The following is a 16853-nucleotide window of genomic DNA, read 5'->3' as shown; positions in this document are numbered from 1 at the left end:
CGTGCCTTTCTTAAAGTTGTCTTGTGGAGATACTGTTATATTCAATATCTAGAGATGGGGGGGAGTCTTACGTATTGCTCAAATTTAAGTGTAATGCACAAAGCTGCTAAACACATTCAAAGCCAGTAACCGAGCAAAGGAGAACAGGCCATTCAAGTCGATAGAATAGATAGAATAGTCATAACTAGCCTGACTACTTTTAGAAACGAAGACCATACTGCAACTAAGGCTTGACCTTTAAAGTTCAGTGTTTCTTCTCAGCGGACTCTTCACTGCTGTTTGTTAGCACTGAGGAGCTCGGCTGGGAACTAAACCAGTGTGTAAATTAAGATGCGTTTGTGCTTCCCGACAAAGTTACATTTGGCTACTACCGTACCTGCAAAAGCTGCAGGATTAGGAATGTTGTATTTTTAGTCTTTTTACTAATTCGGAGCTGCCAACGTAGTGGTAGAGGGCTTAAGCTATACTAAATTACTACTAGATTTTGTTTAAAATAAACACGTCCAAATAGGTGGTTACAATTGCAATGTGTGCTGTCATTACCTTGGAATCGAAAATACTACGAAAATGAGTTATCGTACAGCACCGCTGCCGCTAAAATTAATTAAAAAAACACCTAGGAGACATAACGAGCGATGCAGATAAATGGAGGAGGTGAGAAAGATTATAAGAATGTAAAATTTACATTCCTTTGAACCCTTGAGCTCGAGTTTTATCAGGTAACTGACAAAAAAAGCTTACGATTTTACATTAACACTTTCATTGCGAAATAGATTGAATCGCAGCCCCATTCATTTTAACGCGTGCGTGGATTTCAGTACGGTAAAATAATTGGCTGATCAATGATATCAAAAACGTTTCCTTAAACTTAATCTGAATTACAAAAACGCAATCTCTTTGTGCGCTGACGTCAGATGAGTGCTTAGAAAGGCTACGTTTATTCGATTTTGTGAGACGATGTGGATCGAGCAATTCGATTACTGCCAGCTCTTTTCAGTGTCACCTGATCAAAACCGATTCCTGATCCAAACCTTTACCTTAAATGCACTTCTAACGTCGCTACTCCACACTCCAAGTTTAATTTCGATTATATGTGCAATATATTTGCAAAACACGTAGTTCACGCATTCTTGGCATACTGTATATAACTCGAATAAGAAACGAAGCAAACAGACAACCAGCACGAGCATTAAAAAACTGTGACAACTCACATACCTCAGAGACAGATGACAAAATAAAACCAGATCTGTCTCATTTAACAGTTACTGGACGTCTGTAAATGAACATATCCTAAATGTATGTAAAGTCATACTGTGAGGAAGCAATAGAGCAAAATCTTAGTAAATACAAGCGGAGAATTTCAATCGAGCAACATTATCTTACAATTTTAAGACCTCACTGAGAATCTGATGCACCTGTTGGGCACCACATCACATTATTGTTCTTGAATCAGTCTAGAGAAGATCCAACCAAATGCGTTCTTCTGTTTGAAGAAGTGACGTGGACTGGTATGATGAAAGAATTTCACCTTGTTTAGTTTTAAACAGGAAACACCCCAATCCTCACATACACCACAACAGATGAAATGCATTAAGTTATCTACTGTAAGTCAGCCCAATGGATTTCATCAGAATCAACAGTGAAACATGAGCCACAGAACATGAGTGGAAACTACTGGGAAGCGCGTTTAAAAACAAGAGCGGGAGGCACTTGTTTACACAAAGGGTTGTGGGAGTATGGAACGAGCCACCCAGCCGTGCTGTGGAACTCCTGTTTTCACCATGTAGAGCCCCCTCCTCTACCACACCAATTGCTTTGCACGGGTTCTTTTCTAACGCTTTTAATGTGGAAAATTACACACATCCGGCCTGTTTGGCAGTTAGCATCTAGCTGGCCTGAGGAACTCATCTAGCTGCTCCCTGAAGGACGTCAGGATATCGGCTTCGAAACCATGATCAGGACCAGGGTTATTGTTCTTCGGCTGTTTCCTGACAGTTTCATTCGACTTCCTCCAGAGTCAGAGGGCAGCGAGAGCCTATCCCAGCAAGCAACGGGAGCAAAGGCAGGCACCTTACAGGGCAGATGGACACAGACACATAATCACGCCTGGGTCCCTTCCCTCCAGAAGCTACTGCTAAGTCTCCAGACTGTGGGAGGAAACTGGAGAACCAGAGAGAAACCCAAGAAGACACAAACTCCACACAGGCAGCACCCAAGGAATGGTACCAGGGCCCCAGCACTACAAAGCAGCAATGCCAGCCACTGTGCCACCGTGCCCTCCAATTATAATTATTGTTGCTAACGTTACTATTATTCCTTTATTCATTTGACTAACGGGTTCCGATAAGCTGGGAGGATTCACGTAGGAGTGGTGTGAATGTATGAGTTGATGTCCGTCATGTAACATTTATTTTTAACGCAACACTGACATGCGCCATTTGAGTGTTTTTGTGCGTTTCTGTCTGAGTAACACATAGCTGCTGAGATGCGTTTCTGAGAACTCAGCCGGAACATTTAATAGAGTGTCTGTTGTTTTGTAATGCTATTGTCCAGACATATTTGCAGCCATAAATATATATACAGTAACTGAGCATTTTGCAGGCGCGTTCCGAGTAAGGCAGCTTCCTCAGGGGTGTACAGCCGAGATTTGAACCCGCAGCTCTTCCGTGTCAAGCCAATAATACCTTACCACTTTACCTCAATATTTAAAATATAAAAGGGCGAAAAGGGGTAAGCCGAGAACTTCTAACCACAGGGGTTTCGGGCCATGCTAGCTATCGAATACAGAAATAGAACAATCAGGCCGAGCTTCTTGCAGAAAGGAAACTGCTAATTGAATACAAGGGCTTAGCTGTTTTCCAGTAATGCTGTTTTGATTTCAGCCAAGAGGAATGATGATAAATGCGCTCACGTCATGAAACCACCTTAAGTTCCATTCAGACTGCTTATCATCACTAAATCTAAGCAGTCAAGACACCAGTCTGTTTTGAAGCTTTATTGCTATCGCGCTATTTGCATGTGCTTGTGCAAAGACCACCCCTTGCTATCACTTTAAGGACTCCCCCCTCACTGGGGATGAGTGACTCATGGAGAAAAATCGTTTCGTGATGCTGAGGGGGTCTGAACAGCCCACTAATGTAACACTCTTAAAAAAAACTATAATAATAATAAAAAAAACTTTATTCGATATAGCACCTTTATGTTGGCTTCTGAAAGCGCTTTACAGAATGACAACAACAATAAAAAGAATACACAAGATAAGACACAATTACAATACACAGAGGAGACCGTGGATGATGGTACTAAGTACAGTAGGAGCAGAGGGGTGAAGAATGGAACCAGTTCAGTAAAGGCTCTTCTGAAGAAGAAGGTTTTGAGTCTGGATTTGAAGGAGTTTAGAGAAGATGACTCTCTGATATCCTTGGGCAGAGAGTTCCAGAGCTTGGGGGCATAACAGGAGAAGGCCCTGTCACCCGTACAATGTAGATGGGCTTGGGGGACAGTAAGGAGAGCAGAATTAGAAGAGCAAAGGTTGCGAGGTGGGGAGTAGGGCGATAATAGTTCAGACAGGTACTGAGGTGCCAAGCCATGTAAAGCCTTATAGGTGAGCATGAGGATTTTAAAGTCCACACAGAATTTGACAGGAAGCCAGTGCAAGGACTCCAGGACAGGAGTAATGTGATTCTGTGCTGAATTTTGGACATACTGCAATTTGTTCATAGTAGATTTAGATACCCCAGCGAGTAGAGCATTACAGTAGTCAATTCGAGAGAACACAAATGTGTTGATCAGCTTTTCAGCCAAAGTTGCCCTTTGCCCTTTTAATGCCCTTTGCCATAATGCCCTTTTAACCTGATAAACCAATGTAAAAACAAATTCTCATTGACAAGGGCTACCTGGAGAGAACCAAAGGCAATTAGTGAAGTAGTACAAAGTGAAGATACCATCTTCATCGGTAAAGGTGAACTGAAAATGGGGAGGTAAAGTACTGAGTACAGGTGGAGTATTGAGTGAGGTACTGAGTACAGGTGGAGTATTGAGTGAGGTACTGAGTACAGGTGGAGTATTGAGTGAGGTACTGAGTACAGGTGGAGTATTGAGTAAGGTACCGAGTACAGGTGGAGTATTGAGTAAGGTACCGAGTACAGGTGGAGTATTGAGTAAGGTATTGAGTACATGTGGAGTATTGAGTAAGGTAGTGAGTACAGGTGAAGTATTGAGTGACATAGTGAGTACTGGTGGAGTATCGAGTGAAGTACTGAGTACAGGTGGAGTATCGAGTGAGGAATCGAGTACAGGTGGAGTATCGAGTGAGGAATCGAGTACAGGTGGAGTATCGAGTGAGGAATCGAGTACAGGTGGAGTATCGAGTTAAGTACTGAGTACAGGTGGAGTATTGAGTAAAGTAGTGAGTACAGGTGAAGTATTGAGTGACAGTGAGTACTGGTGGAGTCCTGAGCGAACTATGTCCTTCAAGTGTGAAACACCTGGATACAGGAGCACTACCTGACACACCAACGCAACCCCAACGCTCACAGTCTAAAGCAGGAACAGCATGTATCCTCCTATTCAGAGTGTCCAGTAGCAGACTAGACTCTAGTCACTAGAGAATTCCGGCTCCACACTCCCATGATCCCTTGCAAGTCACATGATGTCACGCTGGACAGAGGTATCTCTGACATCCCTAGAATTTACAGGTCATTCAAGTTAAACTAGTCTTTGCCTGAATGAGGCTTGAGATACACAACAAAGTACAGTATATAAAACACCACACGCATGCCGAATGCCTACACTGTGAATGCTCGCAGCTACATATCCTCATTGACGAGTTCTGGATCGGCTGCCGGGCACTGCTTTCAACAAGCAAGATTTTCATTTTTTATTGCACAGTCAGTGTTTGTGTGCATGCCGACCGATATGACTCACGAGCACGTCTTTCCTTTGTTTAAGCGAGCCTGTATTTCATTTACCTCATAAGCAGTTTTCAGTGCCTACAATATGCAAATATTGCTGCAACCTTTCCCCCATAAACTAACAGCTAGGCTTCGTGCTTAACTAGGGCAAGGCAGTCGCCTGGATCCTGATGTCTCTGCAGAACCCATGCAGGCCTGGGTAGAGACTCTTGTGTAAAGAGGAGGAAGATACTGTGAGGTGCTAGAATGCAGTATGTCCAGGCTTCAGTTAATGAGTGCTCTGTATGAGTAAGCCAGGCCTCCTTCATTTTACACTCCATGAGAACATTGACCTCCCCCCCAAAAAATGCTTCCGGAAAACGCTTTGGGAATCTTCTAGAATTTCCAAAGGGGTTCCATTCAGATGGTTTATGCATCCATCATACCGGACTCCCACCCCATCTCCGCTGACATTGAAACCGCTATCAATGAAAGCGCTCTTAGCATAGCAGCAGAAGAGAACCTATCGCAACAAGCAGTGCCGGGCTCAGATAAAACCCCAACGGCAGGACGGGAGTGAGCGTTTTCCACGGGCCACGGAGAGGAAGAAAATCGAAACGCACCCAAATATTAGGCACTCGTTTAAAGACGAGCGGAACAGTCACAACAGCCGGCGGCCCAAGTGAATTTGACTTCAAAGGGTTACATGAGTGACTGTGAGACTGTGAGTCAATACTCCTCTCATTGTGTAAAAGTATCGCCTCAAGATTGCCCGGCCACATTCTGTTCACCTCATTACTGGAAGAACTGCGGGCTCTTTTAGCTGACAGGCGACTAACTTTAAAGAATATATATATATTCTAATTCACCCAGGAAGCTTGAACTTCAAGAGCTGCTTGTTGTTTTAATGCCGTGGTCGCCCGCCTGTGCGGGTCTCCCTTTCCAAATGCACCGTGCGTATCAACGTTAAAACTAAAATAAGACGACAATAAATACGAATGCTACATTTACAAATTCAAATTTTCAAAAGCATGTATGTGTCCTCTTGTACACGCGAGGCCTGCGTAAGCATTGCTTCGAAAAAAAGCAAAATTGTGTTTAACGCACACGGTGGTCCATGCCCAACAGGGTATTTCTGTGCGGTGCAATAAGACAGTGGTGAGAGATATTCCTTTAGACCCAGCAATGCACCTGGTGGCACACACGCAGACGCTAACTGTCAATCAGCTGATGCAGATTTTCTGTTGTGATCCTCGAGACTTCTGATAAACCCCTTGTTTCCGACTCGCGTCACACGCCCAGTCTGAGCGACATCAAAGCAGCCTCAGAAGTTCTCGGTTCACATGTGACGCATTTGGACACAGAAAGAGACGCCCACCTGCCAGGGACTCCCGTTCCTTAACGCGCCTCAGTTCAAAAGAGAAACTCCTCAATCCTCTTGAGATCAGACCTCGTACCTCCTTCGCGAGTGGCGCCTTGGGACCGAGATTAAACTGGCAAGAAAAGATAGGAGTCCAGTCTCCACCCGTGATATTAGTTCAACAAGAATTCAATCCGTTAAATTCAATTGAGCAGGTGGATTAAATCGCATTTGTTTTAAAATCACGTTAAATACTACAACTGTTGCTTTGGAGGTCAAACGGAGGACAAGATGCGACTGATTGCATTGGTTGTGTGGACAATCCTGTGGGCTTCTGGTGAGAAATATTTAATTTATGGTTCTAGCTATTGTAGCAGTAATAGCTATTTTTTGCAATAAAAAAATGTATTGAAAACAAGACGGGACGTTATCAGTTCGGGATACCATTGACAGGAATCTAATTATCATTATGTAGAATTGTTTAGTCAATAAGTGAGTTATAACGCGATTTTGTGTTTTAATAGCCTAACGAAACCTTTTTCTGCAGGGTCTGGTGTCTTATCGTCCCCGACACCCAGGCTATTTTGTTTCTCTCAAATTCTGCCCAGAGCTCTGAAACTTCACTGTAGTCACTAGCATCACCTTCTCCCAGAGCGTCTGTACTGACGGCGTTTATTGAGGATCTGGTATGATGATGAGAAACTTCAGTCCGATTTGAATTTTTAAACTGCGGGTCCTCATTGACATGTATTTCACGAAAAGCGGCGATCCAGTCAGGAAAGACGACGGACTTTACGAAGAGTTTAATTGTATTCGTTTTAACTGAGATTATAATCCAGACCCCACCAACACTAATGCTAACAACAGGAGCTACTCCAGGTTCGACTGCGGTGATTGTACTGTGGCCCAGTCTACTGTACTACACTGTTAGTATTACAATTGAAATTACTGCATACGAAGTTCTGCATTGAGGAACAAAGACAGAGGAGTGACAGAAAATAACTTGTCGGCTGGACACTGTAGTAATGAGAAACTGTAAAATACATTGCACAGGTTTAGATTTGCATGGCTTTATAATTACTCTACTGCAGTAATGTATCCTAATCATCTCTATTAAAGCCTATGGCCAGACATCGCTGTGTATAGATTTTCAAACAAGTTGGGGAGCAGTTGTGGCGATTAGGAAGTGATGTTATGGCTAGTGCAAATAATAATAAACTATTTTATATAGCGCATTTAACGGTGGCTTCTCAAAGCGCTTTACAGAATGACAACTACCACACTCAAATCAAATACACGAGATATGCACGATGAGAATACACACTGAGAGGAGATAGTAGATGGAGTACAGGAGGTGTGGAAAAAATCTCTGAATGCCCATTGCCAGCGCGTGGAAAGCTGTAATTGACGCAAACCGAGCCGCATGTGCAGGCTGGAAGTGAAATTCAAGTGTTTCCCCATCCTCAGAAAGCGGATTCCGAGATTTTGTCCTCCCATTATGTCAAAAGGGAATGGGCGAGAATCCCCAGAGGTCCTGTTCTGTGTGCGGAGAAGCAGGGCCAGTTTCTCCTCTCTGGAGAGCACAGCCTAACTGCCAAAGACCGTGGGCCAATCCGTAGTGACAAGGTAGCGGACTGGAACGTATTGGATCGGACTGGGTCTGCATCACCAGTGACAATGCTCAGACTATACTGTAAGAGTAGAGTAGGTCATGTCAGTTTACAGCGCTTGGATCCTGGGTCCAAGTCTGGCCCAGTCTGTTTGGAGTTTGCACATTCTCCCAAAGGTTTCCTGGCCAGGCTCAGCCAGAGGTGAAAAGCCAGCCCTTACTGTACTGTACTAAGAGAAATGATACCCCTACACAGTAGCAGCGAAACATTGTGTGAAGGTCATGTTGGATTTCAATGCATCACCATACTTTTGGGGTGGCATGGTGGTTAGCCCTACTGTCTTACAGTGTGGAGGCTCGGGCTTCAATTCCTGGGGTGCTGTCTGTGTGGAGTTTGCATGTTCTCCCCAGGTTCGTGTGGGTTTTCTCTGGGTTCTCCGCTTTCCTCCCACAGTCCAAAGACTGGCAGGTTAATTTGGCGTCTGCAAAAACTGGCCCTGGCGCGAGTGTGTGTGTGTGTGCCTGAGACGGACTGGCACCCCATTGACGGTGTACCCTGCCTTGGCTCCCATTGCTGGCCAGGATAGGCTCTGGCTCCCCAGGGGACCCTGAATTGAATAAAGCAGTAAAAAAAATGAAAAGTGGATAATAAGTGCTTGGATTCCATAACAGTTTCAAGGTATTAAACCCTCAGATTCTTTATAAGTGTAAGCAAAGCTTCCTTCATCACAACAGCTTCAGGGCAGACAGGGTAGATCAGTAGGTGTCAGCAGGTTAGGGGGACTCTTTGGTGCAGTCTTGGGCAGGGAGAAGACAGCGCAGTGCAGGTGTCACACAGCAGACGTGTTACCAGTTTGTTCAAACCACAGAGAAAAGATTAGATAAGTTCACTGTCACACGGGCATTGTTCTGTTGTTGTTAAACAGGCTGTTTAAAGAGAACATGCCAATGTCTTCATTTAAAATTAACTTTATGGTTATCTTATGGGGGGGGTGGGGGAACACTGACAGTCCCCAAGGTAATACAGTAATAATACAGTTAGAAGTTAATATAGTAATGTAATACAGTAACACTGTAAGTAGGTAATATAGTGATATGATATGTGTAATAATACTATATAAGTAGATAATAGAGTAATAGAACACATGTAATAATACTGTAAGGAGGTAGCACACGTAATAATATTGTAAGCAGGTAGTACATATAATAATACTGTTAGCAGGTAATATAGTAGTAACATACATGTGATAATACTGTAAGTAGGTAATACAGAACTAACACAGATAATAAAACTGTCTGCAAGTAATTTCCATATTTAAATGCAACATCCCATCAGGACAGAGCTTTCCACTAGTACAAGCGCATAGAGTGCACATGACCCACCTCCCCAGAGGAGATGGCAGCCCACCACTGCAAAGCTGGTCCCCATTTACTCTATATAGTCGAGTGGACTGGAGCAACTGGGGGCTATGTACCTCACTCCAGTTGCAAGAGCAGTGTCTGCAGCACAGATACAAACCCAACACTCAGGAGTCCAGAGACTTCCCCACCATGCTACACTGCCTCCTAATAATACAGTATCAGTATGAAATAAGTTACTTTCATCCCAGGATATACTGTATTAATCAAGACTAACAATGAGTTGGTGTGCTCTGTGCTTAATTATAATACACCGCACTGCTGTATAGTAGCAGCATATAAGGTTTAAGGGATCATAGTATAAGGGATTGTTTAAGGGATCTTAGTGTTTTGCACTGAGTCAGTGTTTAGCAACACTATATGTATGGTGCTGTGTGCAGCTCTTCAGTATTTTCACAAAATGGGCTACTTGCATATTGAAAGTGAATTTTCACATGCTATAACTTAAGATAATGCTTTCTATTAATCATATTTCTGTCTATGAACAGTGACCCAGGGTGAGATGATCGAAGTGTTTGCTGAACGCGGATCAACAGCAGTCCTGCCCTGTCTGTCTCATGCTCCTCTAAAGAATCCCCTCACTGTCCAATGGACTAAACGCAATAACATGTAAGTGTGTGACAGTATCTCTCCCTCTCTTTGAAATAAATCACAATCAGTATTCATCTGTGTTTACGCAGGGACATGCGACTGTCTTTCTCACTCAGTTAATGTACACTTGATGTCCTGTAGGATCTAATTACTGTGCTGTAGTGTCCAGTCAGTCAGTCAGGGTCTCTGTGCTGTAGTGTCCAGTCAGTCAGTCAGTGTCACTGTGCTGTAGTGCCCAGTCAGTCAGTGTTACTACACTATGTCTATAAGTATATATTTTCTCTTTTAACATGACTGACCTCATCTCTTGTCAGGATGGAGAGCACTGTCTGGAGAATGGAACGTAGTGGGATGGAGTTTTGGGGTTCCCCTGGGCCACAGAGGTCTCAGTGCCCACACTCTGGGTTCCAGGATGGAGATTTCAGGCTGATAATACAGGAAGTGAGAGAGTCGGATGCAGGAGAGTACAAGTGCACAGCGAGAGGAAGCAGAGGGATCGTGCAGAAGACCGTAATTTTGAGAATCATCACAGGTACTGGCACAGCACTCCTAAGAGCTACTGTACTGTAGTGTCCAGTCAGTCAGTGTCAATGTGCTGTATGTCCAGTCAGTGTCAATGTGCATTAACTATTCTTCTCCTCTGCTCCCTGCCCACTGTCTCTCTCAGTCTTGGTCTCTCAGTCTCTCCCACTTGAGGGATCTACAGTGTCTCTGAACTGCAGCATTCAGCCCCAGCCACAGAAGGCAACAGTGAGCTGGCTCAACAACGGTACAGTCGTGGGGAACTCCCCAAAGACAGAAGTCACAAAGAAAGGGTGGACATTAACGGTGAAGCGCTTGACCCTGGCAGACGCAACTGATTGGTCATGTGTCGTCCATACCGCGAGACAGACAGGAAGAGGCACACAGAGACTGACAGTACGAGGTACGTGATTATTACTGATGTTATGCATTTGATACAATACTCCACAATGTTTGGTAATTAAAGTGTTACACTGCCCTCTGGTGGAGAGATCTTAATTTTGTGAGAATTCAAGTCGCGCAGGCCATCGATATTACATAGTCCCCCAGCTAGCCTTGCGCCATTCTCGGGGGATGAACAGGATTATCCCCTCTTGCAGGAATCGCTTCTCCAGCCAGTGACGGTACCATGTACGGGGCGGTGGGCTCCAGCCTGACTCTGCCCTGCCTGTTCAGTGAAGGCCTCATCCCACAGCAGAAGGGCTGGGAGAGGGAGACCAGGGGCGCTGTGCCTCAATCCATCACCCCCTCCCCCCCTTCCCCCTCCTCCTCGCCCTCCCTGGACGCGTCGCTGCGCCTGTCCGCCGTGGAGGAGAGGGACGGGGGGGTGTACACCTGCTTCGGCCTAGTGGAGGACAGGAGGATCGAGAGGAGGCTGAGACTGGTCACGGCAAAAGGTAAGGGGGAGGGAGAGGAGGAGACCGGGGTTGAGGAAGGACTGGAGACAGAGAGGGGAGGGAGGATAAGGGAGCAGGGCGCGAGAGGAAGACACAGTGAGGGGATAGGAGCAGGGGAGAGACTGAGGAGGAGGAGGGGTGACGGTGTGTCCACCTGATTGTCCACCATGACGTTAGACCACATCCGCACAGTACTGATGGAAAGAGAAAGAAAAGGGGAAAGAAAACAAGAGTTACGACCTGGACCGCGACACAGAGAGAAGAAGGTAGACGCAGAGAGAGAAAGAGACAAGACTGGATAGAAAAGACAGGGTGACTACAAACACCAGTCGGTATCAATTTAACAGCCTCTCCCCTCCCCCCTCAGTTGGAGTAACAGCCCCACCCAAAGCTGGACAGCCCTTGACCCTGACCTGCGACCTCAGCGACGCAACGGGAGTGGACCGGTACGAGTGGTTCAGGGTGACCTCTGACGCCAATGGCACAGAGGTCACGACCCCTCTGGGCACGAGTTCGGAGAAGAGCTTCCGGCTCGCGGGAGGGAGCGGGGAGCTCTCCGGCGAGCTTGTCTGTCAGTTCCACGGGAAAGAAGGAGCGCTGGGAAACGTTAGCTACCACTTCCACACTTTGGGTACGTTGGAATTTCTTGCTGCTTTTAATAGCATTAAGCCCCCATTAGGAATTACGCCATTATGTAATGAAACTTTGTTGAGCATGTGGTTTTATAGTCATAATTAGGAGCAGTGTGTAAATTCGGCGGGAACTAGGGGTTCTCTTTATTAACAGAAGGGGAAAAAAAAGAGAGGCACAGTCATCTTTGAAAATATTTCCACTTCTCTACAATATTGACAAAGATTGCCCTAAAATAAAATTAACTTTCCAACTGCTCCAGTAGCCAAAAAGCAAAAAAAAAAACTCTTCCCTAGAAATGCCACTATCTAGGACGTCGATTGACATGATACACTTTAAACTATTGAAGTGCTCAACCACGTGACTGATGGAGCGAGCCGAGCGACCATCACTTCAATACTTCTAGTTTGTAGAACAGCTGCCAGACAGCGTCCGATTATTGATTTGGAGCACCTAGAGTCGATCGCATGCGTGTTGGTTCGGCTCGTTTTGTCGTTAGTCACTAGTGTTTCCCTCCTTCGTCGGCCCTAAAAATGTCGTAGGCCCTCGGCCATGTGCCTGCAGTGCCTCATGGGAAATCCGGCACTGTCTGCAACGTTTTGAGAACATGTTTGCTGAGCTGCCCTGACATGTCATTTCCCCCCCTCGTAGTGCTCTAAAGCATGCTGGGATTTTTGTCCAGATGCTGGTCACAGCCACTGGAGGAAGTCCCAGACAGGAAGCCATGTCTACCATTTCAATTCACCAGATCCAGAACCATTGCCTACTTATTTCACATTAAGAGCAATCCTCTTATCACAGTGAACCAATATCAGAGTGATTAAACAGCGCCCCATCTTTCTGTGCTAGGAACTGCAGTTTGAAGTTCTAATACAATCTGCCGTTACCAGAAAGTCATTTGTTCCGAGTCATAGAAAACCCAGAGCTTATCCCAGAATCACGGGTCTCAGAATGGGACTAGACACCATCGACAGAATATCAGCACAGTCAAAATAAATAAGTTCCTTTTTCTTGTTAAATGTTTCTATTTCAATTTTAGTCACTAGAAGGGTGGATTTCTTAAGCAGAGGTGCCCCCCCGCTTAAATTAAGGTTTTAGAGAAACGGAAAGCAAACTTGCAATTCTACACTGATGCACTGAAGCAACTGATGCCCGAGACCTACAGTTTTGTGCCATAAAACTCAGTAGGAGTTTTCACCTTTGTCATCTCTGCACAGGTCGCCTGGAGGCCACCACGAAAGGTGGGTCTTCGAGTCAAGTTGCCATAATAACCACCTTCAGTTTCCTGGTCCTGGTGCTAATCTTAATTCTGCTCCAGATGTACAAAAACCACCGGAGAGTGAGTTCCACGTTGTTACTGGCTCCCTGTCAGCTTGGTTCAAACTGTGTCTCTTTGCACGCCGGAGTGCATCTCTGTGACTATTGCCATTCGATTTTCTTTGAATCTATTAGCTTGTTTTTTTTTCTGTTGGCTCTTTATTTATCAGCCCCTTTCTGCATACGTCTAATGCACTGCGGCTTGAATGTACTTTGGTATCCAGTTAGAATGTCGGTCCTCTCAAATCTCAGCCCTCAATTTCCTGTCCTGTCTCTCTCAAAGCAGTTTTTTGTACAGCAATGCCACTAATAGTGGAACTAATGTAAGCAATGCTAATGTACAGTAGTGTCCAGTTAATACTTATTTCTTAACCTCTGTTTAAATGTACAGCAGTCTTCAGTAAGACAGTATATCAGAATTAACCCTTATGTGCATCTCTGTCAGTACACTATCATCCGGTAACTCTGTACTAAACCGTCTCTCTCTCTCTGCAGCGGAAGATGATATTACCATACCCAGCCCTAGAGACAGTTATTCACTCCTCCTCTCGCGCCCAAGAGAGGACAGAGAGGAAGAAAACAACTGATCCAGAACCAACGACTAACTAGTGCATCTGCAGAACCCCATACCAATGTTCAGACAAAGCCTAGAGCAAGACTGCTTGGCATTTCAGTTGGCTGATCTCTGGTCCAGGGTCTTTAGTGGCAATGAAGCTGAAAACTTTGATAGATATATATATTTTTTTTTTACGTGACTTTATATAGAATTCCAAATATATAAACACAGGTTTTTTTTAACTCTAAATAATTGTTTTGGGTTTGAAAACCAAAAAAAAAAAACTGTACATAAATGTTAATGTATTAATCTATCAGCTATTTCAGAAGTATTATTAAGTCTGTGTTTCAGTAAGGGTGCCTCAATGTGTCTCTCTGAGAGAGTCTGTGAGTGTGTGTGGGTGTGTGTCAGGATATGACTGCGTTCCGAGTGTCAGCCTGTACATCAGGTGTGTGTTTGTCAGGGCGTGTGCGCGGACGTCGGTTTGAGCGAGTTAATTTTCCTATCCTAGGTCACGTCATGCAGTAGCATCCCTGTGTAACTGAAGTTGCATGGTTCTGAAGGTTTGAAATGTATAGATTCTCGTCTCAGTTTTCTTTGTACATAAACGTATGAGTGAGGCGTTACCACATTCCTTTTAATTAAAATAAGTCAGAAAAAAAAATCATCCACCTTTGCATCTTTTCTCTGCAACGATTTTCAATCAGCTCTGGTTCACAACACCGAAAAGCAGAACAGAGCTCCAGTGCAGATGGTTCAATAGGGTCACCATTACATTTCCAGTTTACAAAGGCCTGGAACAATTTCATTGAGATCATTGTCGGTTCTTTTTCAGTTTTTAAGAATTACTCCCCTGTTTTCCCTGTAACTTGTGTATTTTCAAGCGTTAGGAAAACAAGGAAGAACCTGGGTGGCCAAAATGTGAATAATTTAATTTCTATATCATTACAAAACATCCGCCTACCCCAAAATCGTAGTATTGTGAACAGAAAAAACTTCCTAGAAATACCTCACAAAATCCATCTTCAAAAGCTGTATGTGCTATTATTAGCAAATTTAGCAGGTGTTTTGTTAATTTTGGAACTTGAGTTTCTCCAGGACCAGAGCTCGAGACCCCAACTGTAAATGGTTTTCTAATTTCACCAACATGCACTAAGCCAAAGTTAGCAGCCACAGATAGCCGTTTCTCCCTCACCCCTCATCAGAACGGCACAGCTCCAACTTGACCAGGGAAAGACGGTAGAAGACAGATATGTCTTACAAAGCACGCCTCGGGGGTTCAGGAAATCTTTTAAGAGTGAGCACTCGCAATGTGTTTGCCCTCATTGAGCCCTGACGGTTTCACACGGAGAAGCAGAACCTGATTGGGCCTCAAATTCTGCTGTGAAGATACACTCAGCCGCTGTGGTTGATCTTAAAAACACAGCAATGGACCCAGCTGATGAGTTCCAAAAAGAGGGAAAACAGCTATCCACAGCTGCTAACATGGACTTCTTCATCCTAATTATTCACATCCATCATTGCCTCTCTACACAAGACGTGAACGTGATGGGCTTTTTTTGTAAGGCGGTCTTATGTACAGTATGTTTCTGCATCTTGACTCATTGCTGCATGTACTAAGAAGCATTCCCCTAAACACATTGGCATTGATGCAAAATGACTGCCATGTTTCACCCTTTAAAGGTGAATGAAGTGGTTCCCCTCCAACAGTAAAAGAGCTTTGGATTCCTTGAAGGAACTGCTCATTATTATGCACTGGCTTTCTGTCAAATTCCATGTGGACTTTAAAATCCTCATGCTCACCTATTAGGCTCTGCATGGCTTGGCACCACAGTACCTGTCTGATCTATTATCGCCCTACTCCCTACCTCGCAACCTTCGCTCTTCTAACTCTGGTCTCCTTACTGTCCCCCCAAGCCCGTCTACATTGTATGGGTGACAGGGCCTTGTATGGGTCACTCAGGACTCCACCAGTACTCACTGTCACTCAATACTCCACCTGTACTCAGTACTTAACTCGATACTCCACCTGTACTCGATTCCTCACTCGATACTCCACCTGTACTCGATTCCTCACTCAATACTCCACCTGTACTCAGTACTTCACTAAATACTCCACCAGTACTCACTATGTCACTCAATACTTCTTCTGTACTCACTACCTTACTCAATACTCCACATGTACTCAGTACCTCACTCAATACTCCACCTCTACTCAGTACCTTACTCAATACTCCACCTGTACTCAGTACCTTACTCAATACTCCACCTGTACTCAGTACTTTACCTCCCCATTTTCAGTTCACCTTTACTGACGAAGATGGTATCTTCACTTTGTACTACTTCACTAATTGCCTTTGGTTCTCTCCAGGTAGCCCTTGTCAATGAGAATTTGTTTTTAAATTGGTTTATCAGGTTAAAAGGGCATTATGGCAAAGGGCATTAAAAGGGCAAAGGGCAACTTTGGCTGAAAAGCTGATCAACACATTTGTGTTCTCTCGAATTGACTACTGTAATGCTCTACTCGCTGGGGTATCTAAATCTACTATGAGCAAATTGCAGTATGTCCAAAATTCAGCACTCAGAATCACATTACTCCTGTCCTGGAGTCCTTGCACTGGCTTCCGGTCAAATTCCGTGTGGACTTTAAAATCCTCATGCTCACCTATATGGCTCTGCATGGCTTGGCACCTCAGTACCTGTCTGATCTATTATTGCCCTACTCCCCACCTCGCAACCTTTGCTCTTCTAATTCTGCTCTCCTTACTGTCCCCCAAGCCCATCTACATTGTACGGGTGACAGGGCCTTCTCCTGTTATGCCCCCAAGCTCTGGAACTCTCTGCCCAAGGATATCAGAGAGTCATCTTCTCTAAACTCCTTCAAATCCAGACTCAAAACCTTCTTCTTCAGAAGAGCCTTTACTGAACTGGTTCCATTCTTCACCCCTCTGCTCCTACTGTACTTAGTACCACCATCCACGGTCTCCTCTGTGTATTGTAATTGTGTCTTATCTTGTGTATTCTTTTTATTTATTGTTGTCATTCTGTAAAGCACTTTGAG

At 44.5% G+C, this 16853-nt stretch overlaps 2 protein-coding genes across 2 annotated transcripts in view; one reads left to right on the top strand and one right to left on the bottom strand.

Moving 5' to 3' along the window:
• The window catches only part of mrpl51 (mitochondrial ribosomal protein L51), a 51190-nt gene that overhangs the window by 21319 nt on the left and 13018 nt on the right, over positions 1–16853 (bottom strand). The gene's annotated exons all lie outside the window — the stretch shown is intronic.
• On the top strand, positions 6314–14444 carry LOC102684576 (lymphocyte activation gene 3 protein-like). Its single transcript, XM_015337878.2, has 8 exons — positions 6314–6589; positions 9769–9889; positions 10186–10403; positions 10539–10796; positions 10993–11289; positions 11657–11920; positions 13137–13258; positions 13732–14444. Exons 1-8 carry the CDS (start codon positions 6544–6546, stop codon positions 13843–13845), a joined length of 1440 nt encoding a protein of 479 aa, XP_015193364.2. The 5' UTR covers positions 6314–6543; the 3' UTR covers positions 13846–14444.

The sequence above is a fragment of the Lepisosteus oculatus genome, chromosome 23, assembly GCF_040954835.1.
Source record: "Lepisosteus oculatus isolate fLepOcu1 chromosome 23, fLepOcu1.hap2, whole genome shotgun sequence".
Lineage (NCBI taxonomy): Eukaryota > Metazoa > Chordata > Actinopteri > Semionotiformes > Lepisosteidae > Lepisosteus > Lepisosteus oculatus.
Note: the sequence above shows the minus strand (reverse complement) of the source record. Positions and strands in the feature narration are given on the sequence as shown.

What these genes read in the sequence shown, in the direction of transcription:
- LOC102684576 (XM_015337878.2), top strand. Translation starts at nt 6,544, where the DNA reads ATGCGACTGATTGCATTGGTTGTGTGGACAATCCTGTGGGCTTCTG. An exon ending in GACAATCCTGTGGGCTTCTG is followed by an intron (nt 6,590 to 9,768) that starts GTGAGAAATATT and finishes GTCTATGAACAG; the next exon opens with TGACCCAGGGTGAGATGATC. An exon ending in GAGACTGGTCACGGCAAAAG is followed by an intron (nt 11,290 to 11,656) that starts GTAAGGGGGAGG and finishes CTCCCCCCTCAG; the next exon opens with TTGGAGTAACAGCCCCACCC.